The sequence below is a fragment of the Dermacentor andersoni genome, chromosome 1 (genome assembly GCF_023375885.2).
Source record: "Dermacentor andersoni chromosome 1, qqDerAnde1_hic_scaffold, whole genome shotgun sequence".
Lineage (NCBI taxonomy): Eukaryota > Metazoa > Arthropoda > Arachnida > Ixodida > Ixodidae > Dermacentor > Dermacentor andersoni.
The window spans coordinates 41,016,213-41,039,595 of NC_092814.1; the positions used below are offsets into that span (position 1 = coordinate 41,016,213).

Below are 23,383 nucleotides of genomic sequence, written 5' to 3' on the forward strand. Positions count from 1 at the left end.
TATGAAACAATGCGCATATGTCTCTTCACGTGGTGATGGTTGTTAGTTCTAGATGAATTTGATCTTCTGTGTAGTTTAAGGCAACAGCATAATTTGATACAAGTGGCTTCATGTCGATGCAATGGAAACCTTTAGACGGGATCCCAATTATTTAATCGAAGTGTCGCTTCGGGAGCAGCGTAAAAACATGAATTTGGTTTGGCGTATGTAGTAAAGCGTTCGTTTTTCAGGAGCGATGGGACTTTTGTATTAGTGTCATCTACCGACCAGCCGCAACTGTATTCCTGCCAAAAACACTGCGTTGTTATGCTGGTAAAGTGAGGATGGCCCATGCTAGACAATGACACATTTTCTATGTGCAAGTCGTATCTCCATCACTTTGGAGGATTGCAATGAAGAATGTTACGTCTCAACGCCACAAAAGGACCCACCATTCCCTGACAGCCTGAACTAAGTACGAAAGAGGGGCCGCCATCGAATGCTACCGAACAACGAAGGCGATTTGGGATTCGCAGTTAATTAGACGTTTGCCACGAGGGAAACCGCCAAACATACATCAGCGCCTATCCAGAGGTCAAAGCATCGTGGACACCGACTCTAGACGGGTCCACAAAAGGCCAACAGCCCCGCCATTACCCGACAGCCTCAACTAAGGATCAAAGGGGTGCCTCATCCAATGCTACAAAACAACGGCGACCTTGGATTCGCAGGTTGCTGTCCTGCCGCTTATACCATACCATCGGGCTTCGGAGGCGGGGTTACTGCGGAGTGTTGCGAGCATGGGCGTGGTATCGCAACGGATTCGACGATTGTAATTTGCTGCTGGAGAGTCTTCAGATTCCCTAGTCGACTCGCTTAGGGAAGACGACGGTATTAAAAGCGGAGACTCGAGCAGTGGAGAGGGTCCTCATATGAACTCGGACGTTTAAGTTGCTTCTGCATGGAGTGGGCTTCCGTAACTAGAGCCGTATAACTAAGCCAATAAAGCCTTTTTCTTCATTCCTACAACCTGACGTAGCCATCGATGGGCTTGGTCGATTCCTTGCACAAACGCCACCCTAAGCTGCAACAAACTGGCGGCAGCGGTGGGATCAAGAAGGCAGTCCTCACGATCTGGGATCGGCGGACCTGTGTACGTGACTTCAGGAAACTCGAACTTCACAAGATTGAAGAAAACTACACATGGAAGAGTGACTTCTGCGGATCCAGGATCAGCAGATCTCCTCTTCGTGGTTCAGGGAGGCACAACCGTCGCAGTAACGGCGTGGAGTCTTGGACGATACGAGGAATCTGGAAGGAAGAGATGAAGAAGGCAGTTCCATTATCTGGGATCGCGGACCTGGGAACGCGACTCCGGGAGACGCGACCTTCGCAAGCTCAACGTTGGGTGAATGCTTGAGCGACTACGTTTTGCCGGACGATAAGGACAGGGTTCTATCGGGCAATTAGCTCTAGTTGATCTCCACGGGGCGTGCGGGCAATACAGGGGAAGTTGTAGTGAGCTCTCGAAAAGCATGAATATTACACTGTTAAAGAAAGAGGAGCTGTTGCTTTTAGCAGCAGAGCTCAGTATGGAGATTGCCCAAAGGTTGAGGAAGCCCGAAACTCGTACGGCGATTGGCGAAAGGGATTTCGATGAGGACGAGCTCACACATGCTTGGGAAAAGATATGTCGCGAAAAGGAAGATTAGGAGCGCGAGAGGAAAGAAAGAAAGGAAGAGAAGAAGCGCGAGATAATGGAGCGCGAGAGGAAAGAAAGAGCGGGAAAGAGGGTGCGCCAGAGGAAGGAAAGAGCGGAAGAGAAGGAGCGCGAGAGGAAAGAAAGAGTGGTAGAGAAGGACTGCGAGAGGAATGAAATACCGGAAGAGAAGAAGCGCGAAGAGGTAGACAACAAGAGTCAGCATGAAATTGAACTCGCGAAAGTATGACAAGAAACAGCGAGATTAACGCGCAGGGCGGATACGGCGTCGCCGCAAATGCAAAGCGTGGAAATGATGAGTTTGCTTCAGCCGTACGAAACAGGCGACGACATCGGTCTCTACCTGATTATTTTTGAACCGATTTCTGAGAGGCGATCATCTCACTAGGACAGATGGGCAGGGCACTTGCCTTGACGTCGCACTTTATACAATCATGAAGATGTCTATCGCTTAATAACATTGTTTTCTTTCAACAGTTTCCCATCTGTAAAGTAATACATTCAATATCAGTTGCTACACGAGCCGTCGGAACGCTCACCGGAGGTGCTATTCTATTCAGTGTCAAATTCCGCAATGTTGGTGTTTTAAGTGAATCATAGAGGGCGTAGCCGTCCTATGCGCCGATCATAGTCGATTAGATGGCGAATATGTCCATAATATCGCCGAATTCAAAAGTTTCCAGGGCCCGTATTCACAAAAAAAAAAAAAAAACATCTTACGCTTGAATTGTTCGTCAGAGCAAATTTCAGCCAATCCTGATGCCGCACGTATCATTAGCGAAGGCGGCCGGCCAGTGGCAAAAATCACTTACGAACTAAATGCTTTGTGAACGTGCTCCCTAAAGGGCTGCATAAAATGGCGCTTCTTCCTCTCCGCGATCGCTTTCTCTCTCTCACCTCTTCAGAATGGCATCCCGGGTCGAGCTAGTGGCCATAACGTTCGACGCATTCCGGAACACAAGTGAAGCGGGTTCCTTTGTTCCAACAACGCACATCAGGCAATATGCTTTCCGTTCTCTCCATTTTTTTTGGGATGCTTTGCGCCATGAAGCGATAGTAGTGGCCAACCGAGGGGCGTGGTCGCGTGACTTTCCGAGCTTACCGTAGTGCACTTCGTCATGGCGCGCCGCTGCTTCATTGCTGACGCCAGCTCTAGCGATGTGAAAAGCGCCGCTCGGTTGTGGCGCCGCATAAGTACATACGTACATCAAGGGCTTAGAGAAGGGCAGTGTGCGTAGACACTCCATTTCAGCAGAATGCGATGTTGGGCTAGTTGGTTCATGCTTGAAATATCCCTTCTTCTTTCCACTTAGTCTTGCTGCGCTAGAACCTACATGTTACACCTCTATTGCAACAGGCTATTGACCAAAACGTGATTGCAAAGCTGCCGTAATTTGTTGATGTCATCACGATGTCATGTTGTAATAATTTAGTTGGCGGACCACCGCGAGCACTTAGGGTTACAGTTATGGTCGGCGGGCGGGTTGCGGACACCGAAGCCCCGGCATATCTTGTTATTTGTGTAGGGACAAACGTCCATACGGTATCCGAGGCGGCCACACTGGTAACAAATGTCAATTTGCTTCCGATATAGCGAACATGGGAGTAACTTGGAGCCGTAGAGGACCCGATAAGGCACATCCAGTCCGTCAGAAGCGGTGATTACTGTTGTAGTAGAAGCGATGCGCTTGGCTGCCAAGGCTGTCGGGTTTCGGGCAGTGACAATTTTGTTGTAGATCTGCTGGGGAGTCTCCGTGAGTGGGATCCCACGAATGACCCCCTTCGTCGTGTGCTCAGCTTCGGTTTCGTAGGCATTCACCTCGTGGTTGACGCCGTTCACTTGGATAGAGCGGATGCGAGCGTACCGGTCTGCATGGTCCGGGTGAGGTGTGCTGACGACAACGATGTCTTGTTGCGTATTCGGGCAGACAATGTCTTCTGAGCTTTCTTCGTCTGTGAGGTTGGCTGCTTGGAGAATGGCGGCGGTTACCACGGGACTGCCGATCTTGGCTATATGAAGGGCGCCCTTGGGGCGGATGACAATCTTGATATCCTCCGTCGGAAGCGGTGGCATGCGGCCCGCCTTCAAAACTTGAGCTTTAACGGGCTGCCTCGCCCGAGAGCGGGGCCGGCTACTTGGGGCCTGAGATGATTCATCGGTCGGGGTCAAATTGTCCGTGCCGCGTTTTGAGCGGCGGGATCGTGCAGTCAGCCAGCCAGACTGGGCGGTCATTTCTTCCGGCAAAATATCCTTGCCGGCGACCTGGATCTCCATAGCGAAGACAGAGGTGCGGGATCACTTTGGTGGGAGATGTAAATGCCGCGCGCCGAGGCGCGACATGCCGCCGAGACGCAGCCGGTGCAGTCGGAGGCTTAACGACCGGCGAGCTATGGCTTAGCGCCGCGGCGACGTGGCGGGTGGACAAAAGGTGCGGTTCCCAGGAAAATGGAAAGTCCCACCTGAAAGCGAGGTGTCCACAGAGTCCGGAGAACTTCAAGAATCGTTTGGTGAAAACTTTAGGTCGCTAATCACAGAGAAATATGCGAAAACATTTGAAAAAGCCGGAGCTGACATGAAAACATCCGCACTCCTCGGCCTCTTCTTCTTCCTCCATCCTGAACGATGCAGGTACAAACTTATTAACAACGCAACTTAGTAAGTAGTTTTCTCAAAAAGATTAATGTGTGGTCGATGAAAACGTGTTCAACGTTATCGCAAACTGTTGTCACAAACAGAACTGTTGACAAGGCGTGTCGAGGACAGCGCCCTTGCTGGTCGCAGATTGAGAGCGCTGTGAGAAATTCCGGGAATGATTCCATTCCAGTTTCTCAAGTACAGTCTCAATTAATGCTCATCCTTGGCGTTTAGTATTTGGTCGGTTGTTCAACGTGAAACGCGCTGCTGAAAGTACAAGTTAATTGGGAATACCCCCCTTTTTTTACACCTGTGCATTTGATCAGAGCGCTATAAAATTATCTTAATAGCACTTTGAAAAATTTGTCGTATCTTGCAAGCTCAAGTAGGTGTAATTTAGCGCCATGCTTACCTGAAAATAAGATTAGCTTAATAAAAATAACTTGAAGCCACATAAGTACGCTGTCTTGTTTTTTATTCAACAGCAGTTGAAATTTATATGACACAAGGAAAGAAAACACCGGGAAGGAAAAAGAAAACTTGAATAAAACCACATGACTTCATGTGCGCACATTTTGTTCCGGTAGTTCTTTATTACGAGCCTTGAGACACACAAGAAAATAAAACAGAACCACATAATGCGCGGTTCTGTTGCCAACACATTACATTAAGATTGAACGAGCTGACTCCCACGTCTCTTTAAGTATGCGGAGTTTTTTTTTATGAGCCATGATGACATCAGACGACAGACGGCGCTCTCAACTCGTCTTGTAAAGCCGCAGTGGTGTAGAACTTCCCAGTGACAAAGGTAGCATGCTAAAAAATGGTGACCAGCACACGTAACGCGACAGAAATACGCACAGCAACAGGGTGGCGTGACCCGAAAGACTTAGTGACCCGAACACAGCACGTCAGACGATCTGGACTCACACATTCTTTACACACACCGCAATTCTTAGGCACCCGCAGCCACATAGGCTGCCCAATACATCTCTCTTTCGCAATCTCAGAAAAAAGAATGTACTGAGAGAACGTGCTGTCTGTACAGCTGCTGGCAGACAGACAAAAAAATACATCCGTGAGGCATCAGCGCTGTGCACAAGACCTTCTAGAGAGCACGTAACATCTGATGCACTCCTTTGAGCTGGCTGGCGCAAGGCTCTCGACATCAACCGACGGCACGAGGACAGCGCCAGACGTGTTTTGTCAGCCACTAATCAGGCCTGCGGGCTGCTCGCGCTCCGTGGGAAGCGCGGCGCTGTTTGTTTAGTGGCCAATGAACAAACCTCGGCGAACGATGCGGCCCCTTTAAGGTACCGGCCTTCGATAGCCAGAATTAGATGCTAGAAGCTCGCGCAACGTAAAGGTAAGCATACGGTGTTTTCGGACAAGCTAACTTAACGCCAGGAGGCAAAATTCAGTTTGCGCAGCCTCGGCCGCTGTGGAGGACGGAGACCACTCGGGTTGAAATGATTCCGACCGGCCTTCGGAGAGTACGTACGCGCAACTTCGTGGCAGAAGTGCATGCGTCCATGAACGTGCAAATACCCCGCGGATTTCCCATCGCAGTTAGCTTGGTCAGCGCGCCAAGTTTCTCGCCCATCAACGGCACCAGAGCGGCCGATCCTGATCATACAACGCGCATGCGTGGACGCTGCCGCTAAAGACACTAGTGTGCGCGGATAGTATTTATGGGAACAGAACGTGCATAAATTGTATCCCGCTGTCATTTCTTCACGCAAAAAATCAGTGCAAAACAATAGGTTGCAAAGACGTCCATATTGGCATGACTGGTTCCTAACTTATACCTAAGCCCTTTCTACACACCGCTGATCGTTATTACATGCATGTTTGCTATCAGCAAGTATCCGTATTTGTCTAATGATCTGGTGAGGTGGTCGCTTAACCAAGGGAACTGATCGAGCAATGCATGCGGTGGCATCTCGAATCAGATGGAGGAACGCTTGATCTTTTGTGGAAATGGAAAGGTCTAGCGCACACACTCCGCTATATATCAAGAGCAAGGAAAAGAAAGGAAGCGAGGAGCAACTGATTTCAAAATCAAACCACGTTAACGCAAAGCTACGCGTCAGGCGAGCATTTTGAGGAAAAATGCAGGTACTCTCTGTACTAAGCTAAAAGAACCCGGTAGATCTAACAGGGGCAAGCTGCGACATAGGTAAGTTCTGTTGCACACTTGGAAACATGTGTCTGAGCGACGCAGCCATAAAGTGCTGCTCTGTAAACACTGAGTCCCGGCAAACGCATCAATGATGTATGCCATGAGAGAGTAGGCACTCGGAAGACGGAACGAGTAAACAACTTTTCGCTTAAGTGCTAATGCAGGGCCTAGAATAATACCTGTCTATAAATAGTACTCTTTGGTCGTTCAACCCATGAGATCACCCATAGGGCCTGTTGTGTTTATTTTACCTGTATGTGAATTTTGAATAACATTGGCACGAGGCTTTATGCACTAGCTTTCAGTTCAACTTTGCTTTCTGCGTGAGTGTCACATAAGCCGTAGTGTCACGTAGTACGCCTTGATTACAGTTCAAACTGTTCTACAGTTATTCTCTGTTTTTTCCTAGCTCTCTTCATTAAAAGCAACAAGCGCAGAATTTCTCTGCATGATATTTAAGTTCCAACGCAAGAAAACAATACTTCAAACTTTTTCTTCTGCGAACTATACCTTCATTTGCACAGCTCTTAAGATTATTGATGCTCCGAGTAACAATGCCGAATTCATTACAGTAGCGTTGCAACAGTTTCTGCCTTCACTGCTTTTGTTTTTCTTTCACTCTTTTTTTTTTTCTGCCGGCGCATGAGAAAGTAAGGAGAAGGTTGCAGCCAACTACGCTTTCGTCACCGCCAGTTTTAGCATCATCAAGCCAATTAAAACGGTCCCCGGAGCTTTCGCAGCAACCGCTTCCAGGAGTGGGATGAAGGATTACGAGCCGCCGACCAGAAAGTTTGCAAATGCAGCTATTCTTTCCGGTGCGCACAAGACCACGCAATCAACTCTGGCGCACGAGTACAAACTTATTGGGCTATTTATTTACTTATTTGGTTAATTGGGACAGACGATGGCTTCTCAGACAGATTCGTTACGGGCTGTCGGGTACAGCGTCTCCAGAGAGAGAGGGAGAGAGAGAAAATGATAGGAGAGAGGAAACGCAACACTTTCGCGCGGCATGAGTTGCCAAATGAGACGCAACCGCACGGCAAGCCGTGCTCGCAAGCGAAATTTTACTTTGGAGAGGAAAATTAAAGGAGCCTCACGGGCATTTTGCAGGCCTGCGAGAAAGCCAGACGTTTTAATGCGACTGGCAACATCGCGCCGGCAGGGGCTGAACGTCGGCGGTTCGTGTGCGGGCTGTCTCTTATTTCTTATACAAATTCCTCACTGCGCAAGAGGTGCGACAGTTTTCGAGACACAAGCTTGAGATTCGGTCAACTTCGATTTATTTTTTTTTGGTAGCGCTTCAGAACACTTATAATGAGGCTACGCACAACTGACGGGAAGGCGTGGCAACGCCTTAAGAAAAAGAGATATCACAAAACATGATCTAAGGCATTAAAGAAAAGAAATTGACACGCGGCATCATTTTTATTTTTTGCTTATCTGGACTTGTTTAGGATGTTGCTGTCTCCAACAGAAGATACGTATGCAAAGCAAAATGTGGAATACTTAGAAGGAACGACTCGAGCCATTAGCGACGGTTTGCTAACGCGTTGCACTAAACAGCTTTCTTGCCAGGTGTGTCTCGCAATATCACGCGCCTGCCGCTCATTTACTGCTTTCTTTGGACGCTGGCTGAGAGCGTGGCGGCGTGAATCGCTCCATTAACTCTTCCTAAATGCAGGTAGCAAAGCATGCCCGGTTAGTCAAGGTTTGTTTGCCTGAAGCTCGAGCGACGCAATTTGCAATGCGCTGAGCGACTTTGACAATAAAAACATATTTAATAAAACTAAACATGTGAGTAGTGGAGCGAGCGGAAGCGAAATGACTATGGGGGTGGGAGAGGCTGGAATTTTCTGGAGATTATTCAGAAGATAACCTTTTCCTGGAACGACCAGCGGCATATGCCAGCGACCAGCGGCATATGCATTTCCCCTTTCACAAAACATCTAAGTAAATTCGCCTGCACTCTCACGTAACAAAGAGCTGTGGCAGCGCTTTCCTCGCAAAAATGCGATATTCTTTGCTACACAAAAGGGACATTGTGCTGATGCATACTACATGCGTCCTTTCCTTTTGCATTGTGGTGACGTCTATACGCGTAGTGCACCGCCTATAGAGGCGCCACTGATAGCCGCCTAGCGGGCGTTTCAAACAGTACGCTCGGGAGCAGTAGCAGATGACAACCATTTGCAGCAAGGATGGCTGAAGTTTGCGGCCGCGATTTCTCTTTTGTTAGGGTGCCAGATTGCTTCCTATATGGTGACAGCTGCAGCGAAGACGCTGGCCTCTCTGGGAGCGGGCATGACCACAATGTTACCACAGTGTTTGGGACAACCCGGTCCACATACGTGCCAGGTGCGTCCCGCAGGCAAACGCAATGAACCCCATTTACACGAAGTGGAGCTCATGTTAACTAGGCGCTAGGTTTTTTTGAGTAATGCGTTGTCTCGATCGTTTTCCTTTTATGATTCTACCGTTGCCGCAATACTGCTTCTGTACCTCAATAATAGACACACGTCGTTAGTGCAGACATATCTCAAACAAATCCGCGCGGTGCGATGTCTGCACATGTCGCACTTTCTGCCAATGAATACATATGACATCGCTGAATAAGTGCCGTCAAAGTCGCCTCAAGAAGAGTAATTGCGAATTTATTGATGGAAATGCGTCCACTAGTCAACGATCTTACCAAACGCGCGGTTTAATAAGAGCGCGAGTTAGCGTTGTACTGTCCATGCAATTACATGCGCTTTGAACCGCCGTTCCCGCGCCACTTCTCGCAATCCTAAATTCCCTTAGGGAGCTGCTTGGAAACGTACTAAAGCTGGTGGGAAGGCCGGGTTTAGTCGTCGGCGGCGTAGGAATAATAAGAAAGAATTCGGTTCAGTACAAAATGCCCACGCAAGGGTCTACGTTGTGAAACAAACAAATCACTCGGCGTGGTAAGTCTGCTCAGACAGCATCAAGGTGTAATAGCTTCCCAAACGTGAAGCGAACTTTCAGCGAAAATGGAACAAAGATACCATACGCAGCAACTATTACCAAGTCTCGCCCTGAACTACCTATTTTCTTAACACATTTCCCATGAAGCCACAATATCTACGATGCCATCGGGCGAAAATAATAAAGCTGTTAAAGAAGCACTTGCCTTGTATCATTCCGATAAGACACAGCATAATTTAAACTCTTTACAACGAGGCAGGGTGAAAACCTCGCACCTAGAAAAATCAACAACAGTTCTGCATGAAGCAACTAGCAACAGTTTAACATGCACGAAGCCGCGTATAATATGGATGCAAAAACATGAAGTGCCTGACAGCTGGTGCGAGGATTTACCGGGCAGGATAAAACGAACAATTTCAGTTCTTGCAAGCTTCAGTAGCTTTAACATACAACACGATGCACTCGTGCAGTCGCGCTGCCTAGCTAGCGAAACGCGGTAAAGAAGCGGCAAGCGACATTCAGAACTTTAGCCAAATGCCTCTAAACGGCATGCTGCACTGCAGAAGAGCCGAACAAAACATGGGTAGGCCGTCATCAACTTCATCGCTTACCCGTCTAAATATGATCGAGTGGAAGAAATACCGACACGACAAAAGAAAGCACGAGCCCAAGAAATTTCTCGCCGAACGGCGGCGACCCATTGCTAACTTTGCTCCCGCTGATGAGGCTTTGCGGGCAATTAGTAGAACCGTATCGCCGGCATGTTTTTGTCGGTATTCGAGCACCCCACCGTTACAGTGTACCACCGTGCAACAATTCTTCGAGATTCCTTGAAGCTTTGGCCACCACACACATGCGAACGGTGTTGCTTATTTTGGTCTGAAAACGTGAATAAGAGAGAGAAGCAAGCTCATTGACGCAGAAAGCTAAGGCGCGCGGCTGTCGCCTTTCCCGAGCGCACTTCGCAAGGCCGACACCAGTGGCGCGTCCAGCGGCGCGCACTACGCGTGTGCAACCTGTTCTTGGGCTGTAAAAAGCACGTTTTCAAGGCGTGTCCACTTATTTGGTTCTATATTTATTTACATACATGTTTATTTATTTAAATGCTGAATTTATTCAATATTTTGCTGCTAATCGTACAATCGCCCGCAATATATGTTCGTGCAAGAAGCCAACGGTATATCGTGAACTTAATTTCACGCGCATTCCAACAAAATTCTTTGTTCGCCAACCGCATTCAGCGGTGACGGTTGCGGCAGTTTGAAAATGTCTGGGAAGCGGTGGCGAAGGTTTTAGCGCGACACGTGACTTCGTTATTCACCTGCATGCATGGCACCCAGCACTTGAGATGTCTTTCAAGCCGGAAGTACAGAACAAAACGATGGGGAAGGGGCGGGGGAGAAGCGGGGAATGTGTATACTTAATTTGGCAGTATGTTACTGTACTTCTGTGCCGTATGACTTTCAGAAAATGCGCGTTGATTTACGCAAGAGTTTGGTTCGTACGCAAGAAGACATGCATTCAATCAGCCCTCGAAAAATGCTTCGCTTGCAGTTTGCTATTGCAGATGGAACTTCTGCACCAGTGCTCATGCTCGGCATCGCAGGCGAATGCTAGGGCACGTGGCGACACCCGTTTTCGATGGTGCTGTTCTCGAAAATGGTGAGCTAGAACAGACAAAATGGTGGGCTAGAACAGACACCGTGGGCGCCGATGGGCTCGGGCCATTATTTCGCTCTGTTCGCTCATTCGGAGCAGCCGTACGTGGAGGGTACCTTGGTTACAAGTTAGAGATAGGAGGGAGACAAACAGCTTCACTGCTAGCTGGAGAGACCAGTCTAGCGAGAAGCTCAGCTTCCTACTTCATATGCGAAGTGGAGGAAACGCAGCCCTTATACAAGGCTCACGCGCACTCAATCTTACAAAAAGCCGCGCACATGCAGGGTTAACTACAACGGTGGCCCAAACCGGATGTTCCGTAAGAACAAAAGAAGAGAAGAAACAAACAAACCTAAAGCTTGGCTATCCGCACAGTACATGATAAACTTCCCTACGATTTGAGAACGCTCCTGTATTCGTGGCGCAAGTACCGATGTGAAGGCGCTACTAGAAAAGAAAAGAAAAAAAGAAAACAGATGCGCACGTGGCGTGAGTCCTTTTCATCTTTTTTTTTCTTCTTGACGACAAAAGCAGTAAGCTGTGATGCAAACGGCCCCGCAAACTCACGCCGAGTCCACATGAATACGGATGCGCGTTGAATCGCCTGCGCAATGTGAAGCGGTGAGGATATACACTGTACTAAGGGTACTCAATGGAGACCCCTACCCGGAACTGGCTTAGTTTTGACACAGTAAATACGCAAATGGTGGAGCCTATAATGTATATACAGCTGAGGTTACTGAAAAAATAAAGTACAAAAATAGTGACACACACACACAGCTGGTGCGCGTAGCGAGAAAGTGAGATCACTTAATTGGCAGCGACGTCTACAATGACGCCACTTGCCAACATTAGTTAGCCGCCGCCCTCGAAGGCAAAGAGAAGTTGCGACCATAGAGACACCAGCGCTCGCTTCTCTGTGGCTGCAGGGGCTGTGCGGGAAGCCTACGATATCGCCTCGCAGGACTTTCGCCCGCCCGCACGTAGTTCGCTGATTCGTGTCTGAACACAGCCTTATTTACATATTTGACTTTCCCGCCCAAGCACACAGCTGTGAACGGACAGCGCCCGGTACAGCGTGGACAATCTATTCCTATTTAGCAAATATCAACAGCACGACGCGACGCAAAAGCTTTGGCGTCATGTGTATCTAAGTAAAACCGGCTCAAGAGAGGAGTTTGGCGCGAGTAAATAGGTGACAGAAGGAGAAAACAGCAGGTGACGCAACACGTGGCAGTCGACACGACGAGGGAAGGCCTGTGAGTAGTGCACTTATAAAAAAAGCGGTGGAAATGGATGCGCAAACGGACGCTGCTGCGCTTGCTTTCGGTGATGTAACGCGGCGCCTCCGCAGGCGTTTGAGCACGTCGCGTGAATTGCGCGTGAAAAGAGTGGACGACGCGTCCGTGTGATTGTATACTGTCTGTTGACCCAGCTCGTTAGTGCCGCTAGAAATTAAGTCAGGCCTCTGTGGGAATTAGTGAAAGCTGCCCACTAAAGAATATGCAGACACTATATGTCTTCTCATGACGGAAAAGGACAAAACGACGCTGTGTGCCTATAGTCATAACCATAATAAAAGAGAAAAAGCAATAAACTTTTGAAAACAGGACACTGCGTAAAGCTGACACAAGGAGATACACGGATTCCAGCTTAAGACGTGCCAAGATGGACTGAACTGTGTGCATAAGGCAAACCAATATAGCACATCACACTTCATGATGTGAGAAAAAAAAACACCTCCCTTGCGTAAAAGTCAGATCACAGCGTTAAAGCTGAGGAGAAGAAAACATGTGCCATACTTAACCTGTCCTTGCAGGTGAAAATCTTAATGAAACTTTTACATAAAATATAGAACCACATATACGCCCTACCTGCAACGTCCTATTTTGTTTATATCGCGGAAAGCTGCGAATATGCGACGATATTTACATGCGCCCGTAAATTGCTTTTTAATACCCATGACATGCGTGTTTACACTTCCGACTATGTGCGTGTACGAATAGTTGTGAAACGCAAGAGCAAGAAGAAAGAAATGAAAGGATATATTCTAAATATAATAATGAAAATCAGCAAATCTTTTCTAGGGTGTCGATTTCACATTATGGTAGTATCATTAAAAATAATGCCATAGCATTGCCTTATGTGCGAGAATTCGTTCTGCAACTCCCTGGACTGAAGAGAGCTTCAATTACGTGGGAACTTAACACCCTGAGAGGCAATCTTTATTATTGTTTCCATGTGAGGCGCACACACGAGTGCACAGACGTTTAGAGTCCAATGAACTATTTCTTTTATCACATTTGCATTGAAACACGGTATGCAGTCTTTTTAGTGTGATAGCATTGTAACGAGAAGTGCGCGGTATTGCGTTTGCCGAGAAGGCTCTTAACGTTTTGAGAAGCAACCCTTTCTCGAGGCATGAAGTACTGTGATAACGCTCTGTGCAAGGTATGCTTACTAAGTGCAAAAAATGTAAACAAGCTTCGGCTAATAGTCTACAACAACTGTTCTATTTTGTCCCTTCTGGTTCGTGCTGCGTGTTATTCTCCATTTCGCTGTCTTTATTTATTCTTTGGCATTTATTTTGCCTATAGCTCAAAGCCAAGAGGCCGCAATATTTTTGCGTTAGGTGACAGCAATTGTAAAGTTGACGATTAATGAAATGTATTGATGCAAGGGGGATAGTAAAATTACTACTTTACATTTTATACGATGTCATTTCTTCTTGTTGGACGATTGAAATCTTACAACATCATTTAAAATTATAATAAGTGGGAGAAATGAACGGTCAGTTACTCTCGGCGGCCCTTATGCATCCGAACTTCTAGTTTTTCTGATACGTATTGTAGGTTTGCCTCCACATGTGGTGGAAGCCGTCGAGAATGGTGTCATTCCACTTTCTGGGCAGAAATGTTGCGCTTTCATGACGTTTGTGTAATTTGTCTGACCGCTGACACTAGGAGACTAGCAAGGGAGCGACTGCTTTATTGCATTATCATGGTCAAATGTCCACATACACGTGGTTGTTAGGCTGGCATTTATAGAGAGTCACTAAAGTGGGCAGCTTTCCGAGAACTCCAAAGTGAGGCCTTTATTTTTTTTTTATTTTTTAGTTTTACGCTCGATTCGACAACGTCAAAGTTCTACGGCATGTAGGGGTGCAGTACTACAGTTGAAGCGTCTATCGCGTGAGTCGCGCACAGTTATAAAAAAGAAGGTGCGTCAAATATACACGAATGAACAAGGCATTCTTTAGGAACTCTAACGTAACCGTAAACTGTCGCTAGCGGCTAATTTAAATAATTGTCACTCTGAGTGCCGAAAGTATGCAAACATGGGAGACTAGCGCGAAACGTTGTGCGAAACTTCGCCTCAGCGGGAGGTATTTCGTCCACGCCACATCCAATTCCAGCCAAGCTTAGATACTTCGAAGCCGCGAAAAGAAGCTCGTTGCGCTTCACCCCCGAACAAAAAAAAACAAGCAGGAAATTTTGGTATACATCGATGCTGAACAAACATCCACGATAATTTAGGGCTGACGCAAAGGCGCACAGCTTGAGCTGCGAGCGAGCTCCTCTTTATATATTTTACCGCCCGACGAAATGACGTGGGGGTGAAAAAAAAAGAAAGAGAGCGAAAGATTAAAGAACAGAAAAAAAAGAGAGGCTCGGCAAGACCCACGCGAAGCGTATACTAAGCCCGAGTCCATGACGCGTCCCGCACGTACTTCAATTTACGCACTCTGCCGATGGTTCCGCGCAGGGCAGGCGCGCCTGTCGCTAACGCGCCCACGCCATTGCGGCGTCGGCTCTGTGCGTGCTTGTTCCTGTCGCGTGAAAGCACGGAAGTAAGCGGCACAAAGAACGAACTTTGGACAATGGGTGATGCGCGCGTGTGGAAGTGTGGGAGCCCGCGCGCACGCGGCGGTCGCGTGCGTCCGTTATGCGCGAGTGGCCGACCACACGCAGCAGATGTCTCCTGCGCCTCGGACGCTTTGTAACGAAGGTGCGAGCATGTGAGATGTCGGACGTGACCAAAGACGCTATTCCTCGGCGCTCAAAGACTGGGCTCAAGATACGCCCTCGACCGTGCTGCTACCACAAGTACCAATGCCGAACCTATAGCCTGTTTTGAGGACTTCTCGACGACACCATTACGAGCGTTACAGATCCAGTGGCTGCTGCTTTACGCGGTTGTACAACAAGAATGATACTACATCCGTCTCCAGAAAAATCAAACCGAGTTCTTGTGTCTTTTCTTTTTTCGTGATACGGGCGCAGTGTAAAGGTCACATCGAGGCATTTTATCAAACTTTTGCCATAATTCCATCGATCCATTATTTTCATTTAGTGAACGCGTGTTTTGCTTCTCCTTTAATATTTGTATTGCATTTGCTGCTGTTCAGTAGTAGGAGAGCTGCAGTTTCTGTGCAGCGTGCTAATGTTGTTTGAGCCCACTAATTGGCAAATGAGGAATCATGTATACAAACTCATCGAAACAGGGCAAGCTTTACGTGTAACCACATGCTTAAAGGGCAACTCCGACGCTTTTTAAATGTCCACTGATATAAATATACGTTTTATTTTGCACTCTGATTATCTGTACCAAATATATGGCTGCAAGTAGTATAGTTTTCCTGAATATGCATTTGAAATATTGGTTGAGGGCGTGTTCCCGACTCGTGACTTTTTACTGGCCACCCTGTGTTTGTGGCGTTACAGACTACACCGCCACTGTCGCTGAAATCGCCGCTGTCTCTTTCGGAAGATTTGTAAAAGCTCCCTGTGTCGTGAAGAGACATCACCAGCTTCGCTTCTTTGGCGTTAGCGCCACGTGTACTGCGTGTTTAGCACGCGTTCTGCGTGTTTACATTATGGTAGTGTAGGGTCTGAGGTAGTCGACTCATCGTGAAGTCACACGAAGCAGCTACCCGTTTCGGTACCTGGTTTACTGGTTATTTAAAATTGTCGATGAATTTCTGAGCAAACTGAACTACCCTACTGGTGACAAGAGTGTCAATGCCATTTGAAGATGACGATATCTTAATATGGTCAAAGAAACGCCGGAATTGCCCTTTAAGAAACCCTGCCCTGCGATATAGGCGTAGCAGTAAGGTAGAGTGCCCACTTGGTGTCTGGCAATAACGATTCGGGTTGAGGTGCCACCCAAGTGCCACCAGTCAATAGCCCTTGACATCTTTACACACGTGAACTGGGTGTACAATGCTAACAATACGATTCCCTTTTTTCGTCCTTGAATGCGATTCATATGAAGGAAAGACACAACGAGGACGATGGTACATAAAGAGCAAACTACAGCGTAATCTGTAAATTTCTCCTGAGTGGGCGGGCTTTGTATGCGACGACGAGTTTGTGAACAATGAAGCGACACAAGTCAAGTTATGCAGTGTCCTTATGGTTTTTGACAGTGGCAATATCACGCAAATTGCTCGGTTATGGAGCCCCTCCGTGCGTGGGTACATCACTGACACTTGACGCGTTCGATTATTTATCCTTCATGGGTACAACTTAGCATCGAGACTGGCTGGGCGCACAGAGGCGCTGTATACACGTCTAGCACTTGGTGCAGCGAAAACGAGTGCTTGGTATAAAGACGACGGTCACGGCAAATGGTGGCTGGATAGAAGCTCGAGAGAAACAGGGAAACAACAGTCTACAGCGTCCAATGACACGATGCACAGAGCCATTTTCACGTTTTGTTGGGCCAGTAGTGGCATGGGACGCAATAGTATCACCTCCGAAGCTACACTGTGCGCCTATTAAAGACGGGCGCCTATTTGCTGTTCCTCTGTGCAACGGCGGAGTTGATGCCGCGGAGTCCGGTAGGCCACATAACAGCGTCTGTAGAACGAGACGGGTTCTACGCGGTCAGAAAGCAGCCACACACTTGGCATTCGCGCAACTCACAATCGGAGCAACACGTGGTGACCGGCGGTCCCTTGCAGGCGGATCACAACCGCGCCTAAACCGACGACGCGGCCGACGAGCGCCGCCGGTCGCCGAGCGGGACGCGTCATAAGCGGCTCTTGTCGACAGTGACGGCCGTGCGGCTGTTGTCGTCCATGGACGTGTGCAGGTTGTTCTCGCTGTTGGAGGCGCGCAGCGTGCTGAAGACGAGCCCGACGCGGTTGCGCACGCCCAGCAGCTCGCGGCGAATGTTCGTGTTGAGCCAGCCGTACATGATGGGGTTCGTGGTAGCGCTGCTCATGGCGATCATGTGGCACACCGCGAAGATGAGGTAGAGCCGCTGCGGGGAGATGCCCTCCAGGTGGAAGTCGGTCAGCAGGTTCATGGCATTCCAGGGAAGCCACGAGACCGCGAACACGACGGACACGTTGAGCAGCACCATGGTGGCGCGCCGGTTGCGGCGCAGTTCTCGTTGCAGGCGCTCCGAGTAGCCGCGCTTGTCAGGCGCCGTGGCCGAGCCTCCCGGCACCGAGGCGGCCGAGCAGCTCAGGTGCGACTTGATGCGGAAGTGCGTGACCACGAGTGCCGTGGTGGGTATCACGAACTGAATGAGGAGGGTGACCAGGGTGTAGAGCTGCTTGGCGCCGGGTGAGGGCCACTGCTCGACGCACTTTTCGTACATGTATCGGCGCGACAAGCCCACCTTCTGGAGGCTCTGCGACAGGCACATGGGCAGCGAGAGCGCTACCGAGAAGATCCAGATGGCGGCCATGTACCAGGCGACCCGTCGGCGGCTGTCCTCTGGTCGCTGCACGCTCACAGCCACCACAGTCTGGTGGCGGTCGAACGCGATGGCCGACACGGTGGCCGCCGACACGAAGACGGTGGCACTCTGGAAGCAGGGCACCAGCTTGCAGAGTAGCTCACCCAGCGGCCAGGTCTTGCGCGTCAGCGAGTACACCGTGAAGGGCATGCAGAAGAGGCACAGCGCCGTGTCCGAGACGCTCAGGTTGACCACGAACAGGTTGCGGTTGGTGCGCACCTTGGCGTGCGACAGGATCACGCCGGACACGAGCAGGTTGCAGAAGACGCCCGAAGTTATGAGGAACACGTACGCGGCCACGATGCCGGCCTCGGTGGAGCCGGAGAAGACGCGGTCGCTGCGATAGTGCTGCTGAAGGATGTCCAGCGCCCGGCCCAGGCTGAAGTTGAAGGCGCCCGAGTACAGCGTCAGGTTCAGCTCGGCCACGCTGCTCAGGTTCATGGCGCCCACCTGCGAACACACATGGGTTGAGGGCTGCGGCAGCCTTCAAGGACCACTACACGGTTGCTGTACGTGAGAGGCTGGAACCTCGGTGCCGTGAACTTGCGTTAACGTAAACCTGTAGCACAACATGCATTTATAAAACGAATACTACAGGCACAGGCACACATAAACATAGAGTTGGGTGAATTGGCTGGCCATCATTGCGGAAGCACAGCACAAAAAAAAATATATATATAGAAAACGGACGAAACATAGAAACGGAGGAGTACACAGGACGAAAGATGAGGATTAATAGATCTCCCAGTTTTAGGAGAAACAGCTAATTATTATTACCGACAGTTTAACTTTACCATTTCCACTACTGTATACATAGGCTTGGCTGATATGGCAGGTAACGCAGGTGTCTATTGAGAAAGAGTTAATCTGCATAAATCCACTACAAATTGCAGCTGCCACGTGCATTTAAATACTAATGAGGTGTTTTCCCTAAGCGTGGACAGCTTACATACGCAGTTAGAGCGCACCCTGTGTACTCCGTGGACCTAGGCGACGCCTAGTGAATGAATGACGGAAATATGCCTATAGGTAGGCAAGAAGTTGCATAAACAAGACTAAAGTGCCAACATTTCGAAAGGTGGATCTATTTTCGTCCAAGGCGTCCTTGTGATGAAATGAAAATGATGAAGAGATCGCCTTTTACAAAGATGGGTCCACCTACTGAAACGTTGGCCAGCCTTTTTGAGGCACTTTATCTCCATTGATGTAACTTCTATACCACAGTGGGCTACTACATCTATCGGTTCCCTCCTTTATTACAGGCAGGCAAAGAAGGTTTCGCTTAAAGAAAACAAACACGGACAAGAAGCGCAAAACAAGAGTGCTCCTGTTGGGTCCACGTTGCCCGTCCTTGTCATGAGGGCATCATGTGAACATGCCCCGCTATCAAGGCAAAACCTTGAATCTTGGCAACCCTGTACTTAGCTTGTGGGACTTAGTCGATTCGTAGTATTTCACACAAATTCATACTGGGCTTTATACGCGCCATATAGTCGAACGCCTTTGCAACTAAGTGCTTGGGGCCTCCAAAATCATTCGTCATACTGGTCACTTCGTTGTAAATGTGGCGCACCGCACAGCTCACAATATAGCCGGGACAAATCTATGCATTCGTTATACAGATCATTTCGTTGTAGAGGCGTTGTTGTAAAGGCGCTCGGCTTTACTGCGCTAGAACGTGTGGACTGCAATACTGGCTTTACGTGTTATGTCCTTCATCACGTTTGTGCTGCGAAGATTTTATTTTCATCTCGTCTCTCCTATTAATATCTTTCCACCCCTCTACCCCAGAACAGCGCAGCTTGTCGAACCCTTACAGTGCTTATACTCTATCTCTCTTCCTCAAAATTTTTGCTGCCTTTCTCCACTATATGGAAATTAGGCACTGGTGTAATTTTATCACAATAGGCCACTTGAGATTGACAGTATGAGTAAGTGAAATGAATGAACTGCGAGCATCCTCCGCTATTTTTACTCTGTTCTGCAGGACAGCAGTTATAAGGACGCGTTATTTTCACCATCGACTGTCGTCGTGCTAGCTGGCTGGAGCATTGTAACATAACGCAGTGATTCCGGTGCGCGCTACGGCACATGAGACAATAGAAATCCAACACCGAGGTAAATGAAGCCAAGTGAAGCCAGCGGCGAGAAGTGACAGACCAGCATAGCAAAGAGGAAGGGAAAAAAGCGGCCGTTTTAGAGAGCATACTGAGCTTTGAAAGTCTCTTTCAATAGCGTTTTGTCTGCGCCGTCCCCTCCCTGACCAATCCTCTTTAGTAGTTATCCACAACAGCCTTTGAGGTCACCATCATCATCACTGCTGACGCGAAGCTTCGAATCTTTTCTTCAACTGTTTAGTGTGAAAAAAAGAAGAAGTTGCCCCATTTAATGCACTATAGAGATCGCAAGCAGTGAGGAGCACTCGTCGTGGAACTGCAAGTTTCATCCATGAACTATCGCAAGTAAAGTATGTGATGGCTATTTCTGGTGCTTAAAATGGTTATATATAGAAAAAAAATTCTGTGGTAATCGCAACTATATATAATTGTTTCGGTACGCGTTCCTTATTGCGCAAGCTTTATAATTTTTCAACGTTGCGGCGCCCAAGCATGGAATAGTTCGCCAAATATTGGCCTTTTCTACGTATGTCGCAGTTACAAATGTGCGGCGGGGGCCATCATGGCGTACGCAGGCAGAAAGAGTTTATGAGAAAGCAACCATAATACAACCTCCTAACTGAGCGGTTCATTACGCGATCTGTGACTCTACTAGAGAAACTTTTGGCCCAGGGAACATTAGTTATAAAGAAAAAAAGACAGGAACAAAGGAAATTGCTTTGACAACGCGCTGTTGCAGTTTTCTAAAAGGGACAACTTGTCTGCTCGGCTGTGTTGTCAAAAGTTCACCGTCAGTGAATCGAGCCTATCATAATGAACTTGCACCCATCCCCTTCAAGTCAGCCAGACGAGCCAAGAAGGCGCTGTTCACGAGCGGCCGTGTGTGCAGGGCTGTGCACGCGTAGCGGCACCAGACTAAGCCAGTGCGAAAAGCCCCATAGGCACTGTAGCAGCATGTTTACTCAAGCCCGGTGGTGCCAACACCTACTGGACCCGGTCAATTCTAGTTGCAAATTTCGGGATCAGGAAGCGTAAAAAGGAAATCACTTGCATGTTTGGCTGGTATTTGCTTTTCATGCATAAATAAATGTAGGAAATCGTTTAAACTGTTCTCCCCCACCCCCGCATCTTTTTATTTGTAAAAGAGAGAGATAGAGATAACGTATTAGGAGGAAAACAGGTATAGGGTCGTCTGAAGTATACTAAGCTGGTTACTCCGGACCAGGAAATCTTAAAAAGATCTCCGGGGTAATCGCGGACACCTCGAAACGGATTTTGGGGGTAAAACGACAGGGGTAAAAGGGTGGGGGCACGCTGGTTTGAGAAACCAAAGGACCCCGCACGGCGTTCAATACACATTCACCGTGAATGCGCCTGGCGAAAGGAGAAAAAAACAAGATCGCTCGAATTACCGGACAGGCCCGTCGACAGCAGAAAGAGGCACGCATCGCTGGCACGGACAGATCAGCGACCATAACCAAGCACAACGTGGGCGCGCTCGGAAGAACACATACTGTGCAATAACTCGCACTCTGCGAGCGGCGTCGGTGGGCGGCGCATATCATGACTCGGGAGTTCTGCTATGAGCGCGGTATAGGACAGGAGCGGCGAGGAAGTTGCCTCGAGGCGCCGTGAGAACTGAGGTTGCGGCATCACGCGGCGGTATAGATTAGGCAATTAGCGCTGACGTGGCCATTTGTCGGACATCGATTCCCGAGATTCGCGGGCCTCACTCGCTCCATTACTGCGACAGACACGCAGGCCGCGATGTCGCCGTCAAACTGATGGGGCGATTTTGGGACGGCGCCGAAAGGCCGGCTTTCTAAAAACGCACACATCTATCTACACATGTTTACCGATGGCCGGAGGGATGTCGCGATAAGTGAGCAAGAGATAGCCTTGTATACGGGCGGGTAAATAAGCCACCGGTCAAAATGGTGCGTTAGCGCGGTGGCCGGTTCCCTTTAATGGGACGTTTCCTAAGAAGCGCGGCAGCTTTGCGCAACGCATTTTTGGTGTCCGTGGCATTCGGGGGGAACGCGCTCCCTCTTCCACGCTCCTTCATCCCGATTTTCTTTTTCCCAGCCTCGCGAGAAGGTCATTCTCGTGGTGATGAGGGCTCGCAGGCCGCGTAATCCCATTCGCCGAATGCGAAAGTGCAAGGAAGGGGAGAAAGGCTTTTCTTTGCTTGACGGCGCGTTCTCGGCTTTTGGTGGTTTAAGAAAGGATGAGAGCGCTTTTCTCATGTGCGCCATTTCCTTTAATGTACAGGAACGTGGCACGCGGGCCACCCAGTGTACTGCGGGTCACGCAGTGATCCCTGCCGAAGGGGGCATACATAAAGCAGGATATGTTGACCACGGTTTATCGGATACGGAGTGACTTAGCGGATTCTGCTGTCTTCCTATACAGAAACTCTCTGTTGGTCCCTCGAGGAATGATTCCCTAACTGGTCGTACAGTGTACTTCCAGTAAGAGCATGGTAAACATTTGTTGCTCCAAGAGAAAATGAAGAAGGAAGCTACAACATTATAGCTGTATCTCGTGAGCGGGCCACACAATTTATAACATCCAGGTGGGGGAAAGCAGCAGCACAAGTCCAAGACAATTGCGTTAGGACTCGATGCAACACTTCCTAATTTCTATTCCAACAACGAAATCCACTGGCAATCAAGGAATGACGTTCTGTTACGTTAAGACACTGTCAATGCGTCAATTTGCTGAGGCAAAATTTAAATGACGAGCTGATATGCAGTTATAGCGGCACGCTTAGCGCTCATGGTGTCTAACACTACTGGGTTACCTCCATTTTGTAAATGTCAAAACCCGTAGACGAGAAGAGTAGGAGGATTTTACGGACTCGATTTTTTTTTTGTAAGTCACAACCATGTCAAGTGACAGAGTATGACATCACAGAAAGTATATGGGAAGTTAATTGTTCTGTTTAATTGAAATGGTAGAAATAATAAAGTAAAGGTAAAATAAAGTGGGCAAGAAAATAGCATGCTTTGACATGTGTCATTGAAGGTGCCGGTTTCAAACGATGGCGTCGTTAAGAAAAAAAAATCAAATTATGCAAGTCATGCCCTCGGGCATAACTTGCACGTTGCTTATGTTCCGATAAACCGTTTTCATACTTTCAGGCTCGTGCATGTGATGTAACGACAAAGCGATATTATTTCGGGGCTCCAGCAGCGCGGTATCGCCCAATATGACATTAATTCCCTCGATCAAATTTATAACTAAAAAAAAAGGGGGTGGGAGGGAGAAAAAGGCACGCGTGCATTAAGGCTGTATGGCCAGACAAAATATTATGGAGAAACTCAGCGTAAAATTTTACGCAGTGAATTTGTACCGAGACTGTAGGGGCTTTGCGATAGGCAATATAAACA

The 23,383-nt window shown here is 48.5% G+C and overlaps 1 protein-coding gene across 1 annotated transcript in view; it reads right to left on the reverse strand.

Annotated features, from left to right (window-relative positions):
* Positions 1 to 4,792: 4,792 nt before the first annotated feature.
* LOC126545304 (neuropeptide F receptor-like) overlaps positions 4,793 to 23,383 on the reverse strand; it is a 439,066-nt gene continuing 420,475 nt past the window's right edge. Inside the window, exon 7 of the mRNA XM_055061360.2 lies at positions 4,793 to 18,324. Coding sequence (XP_054917335.2) covers positions 17,158 to 18,315 — 1,158 coding nt within the window. The 5' untranslated portion in view covers positions 18,316 to 18,324 and the 3' untranslated portion in view covers positions 4,793 to 17,157. The remainder of the gene's footprint in view (positions 18,325 to 23,383) is intronic.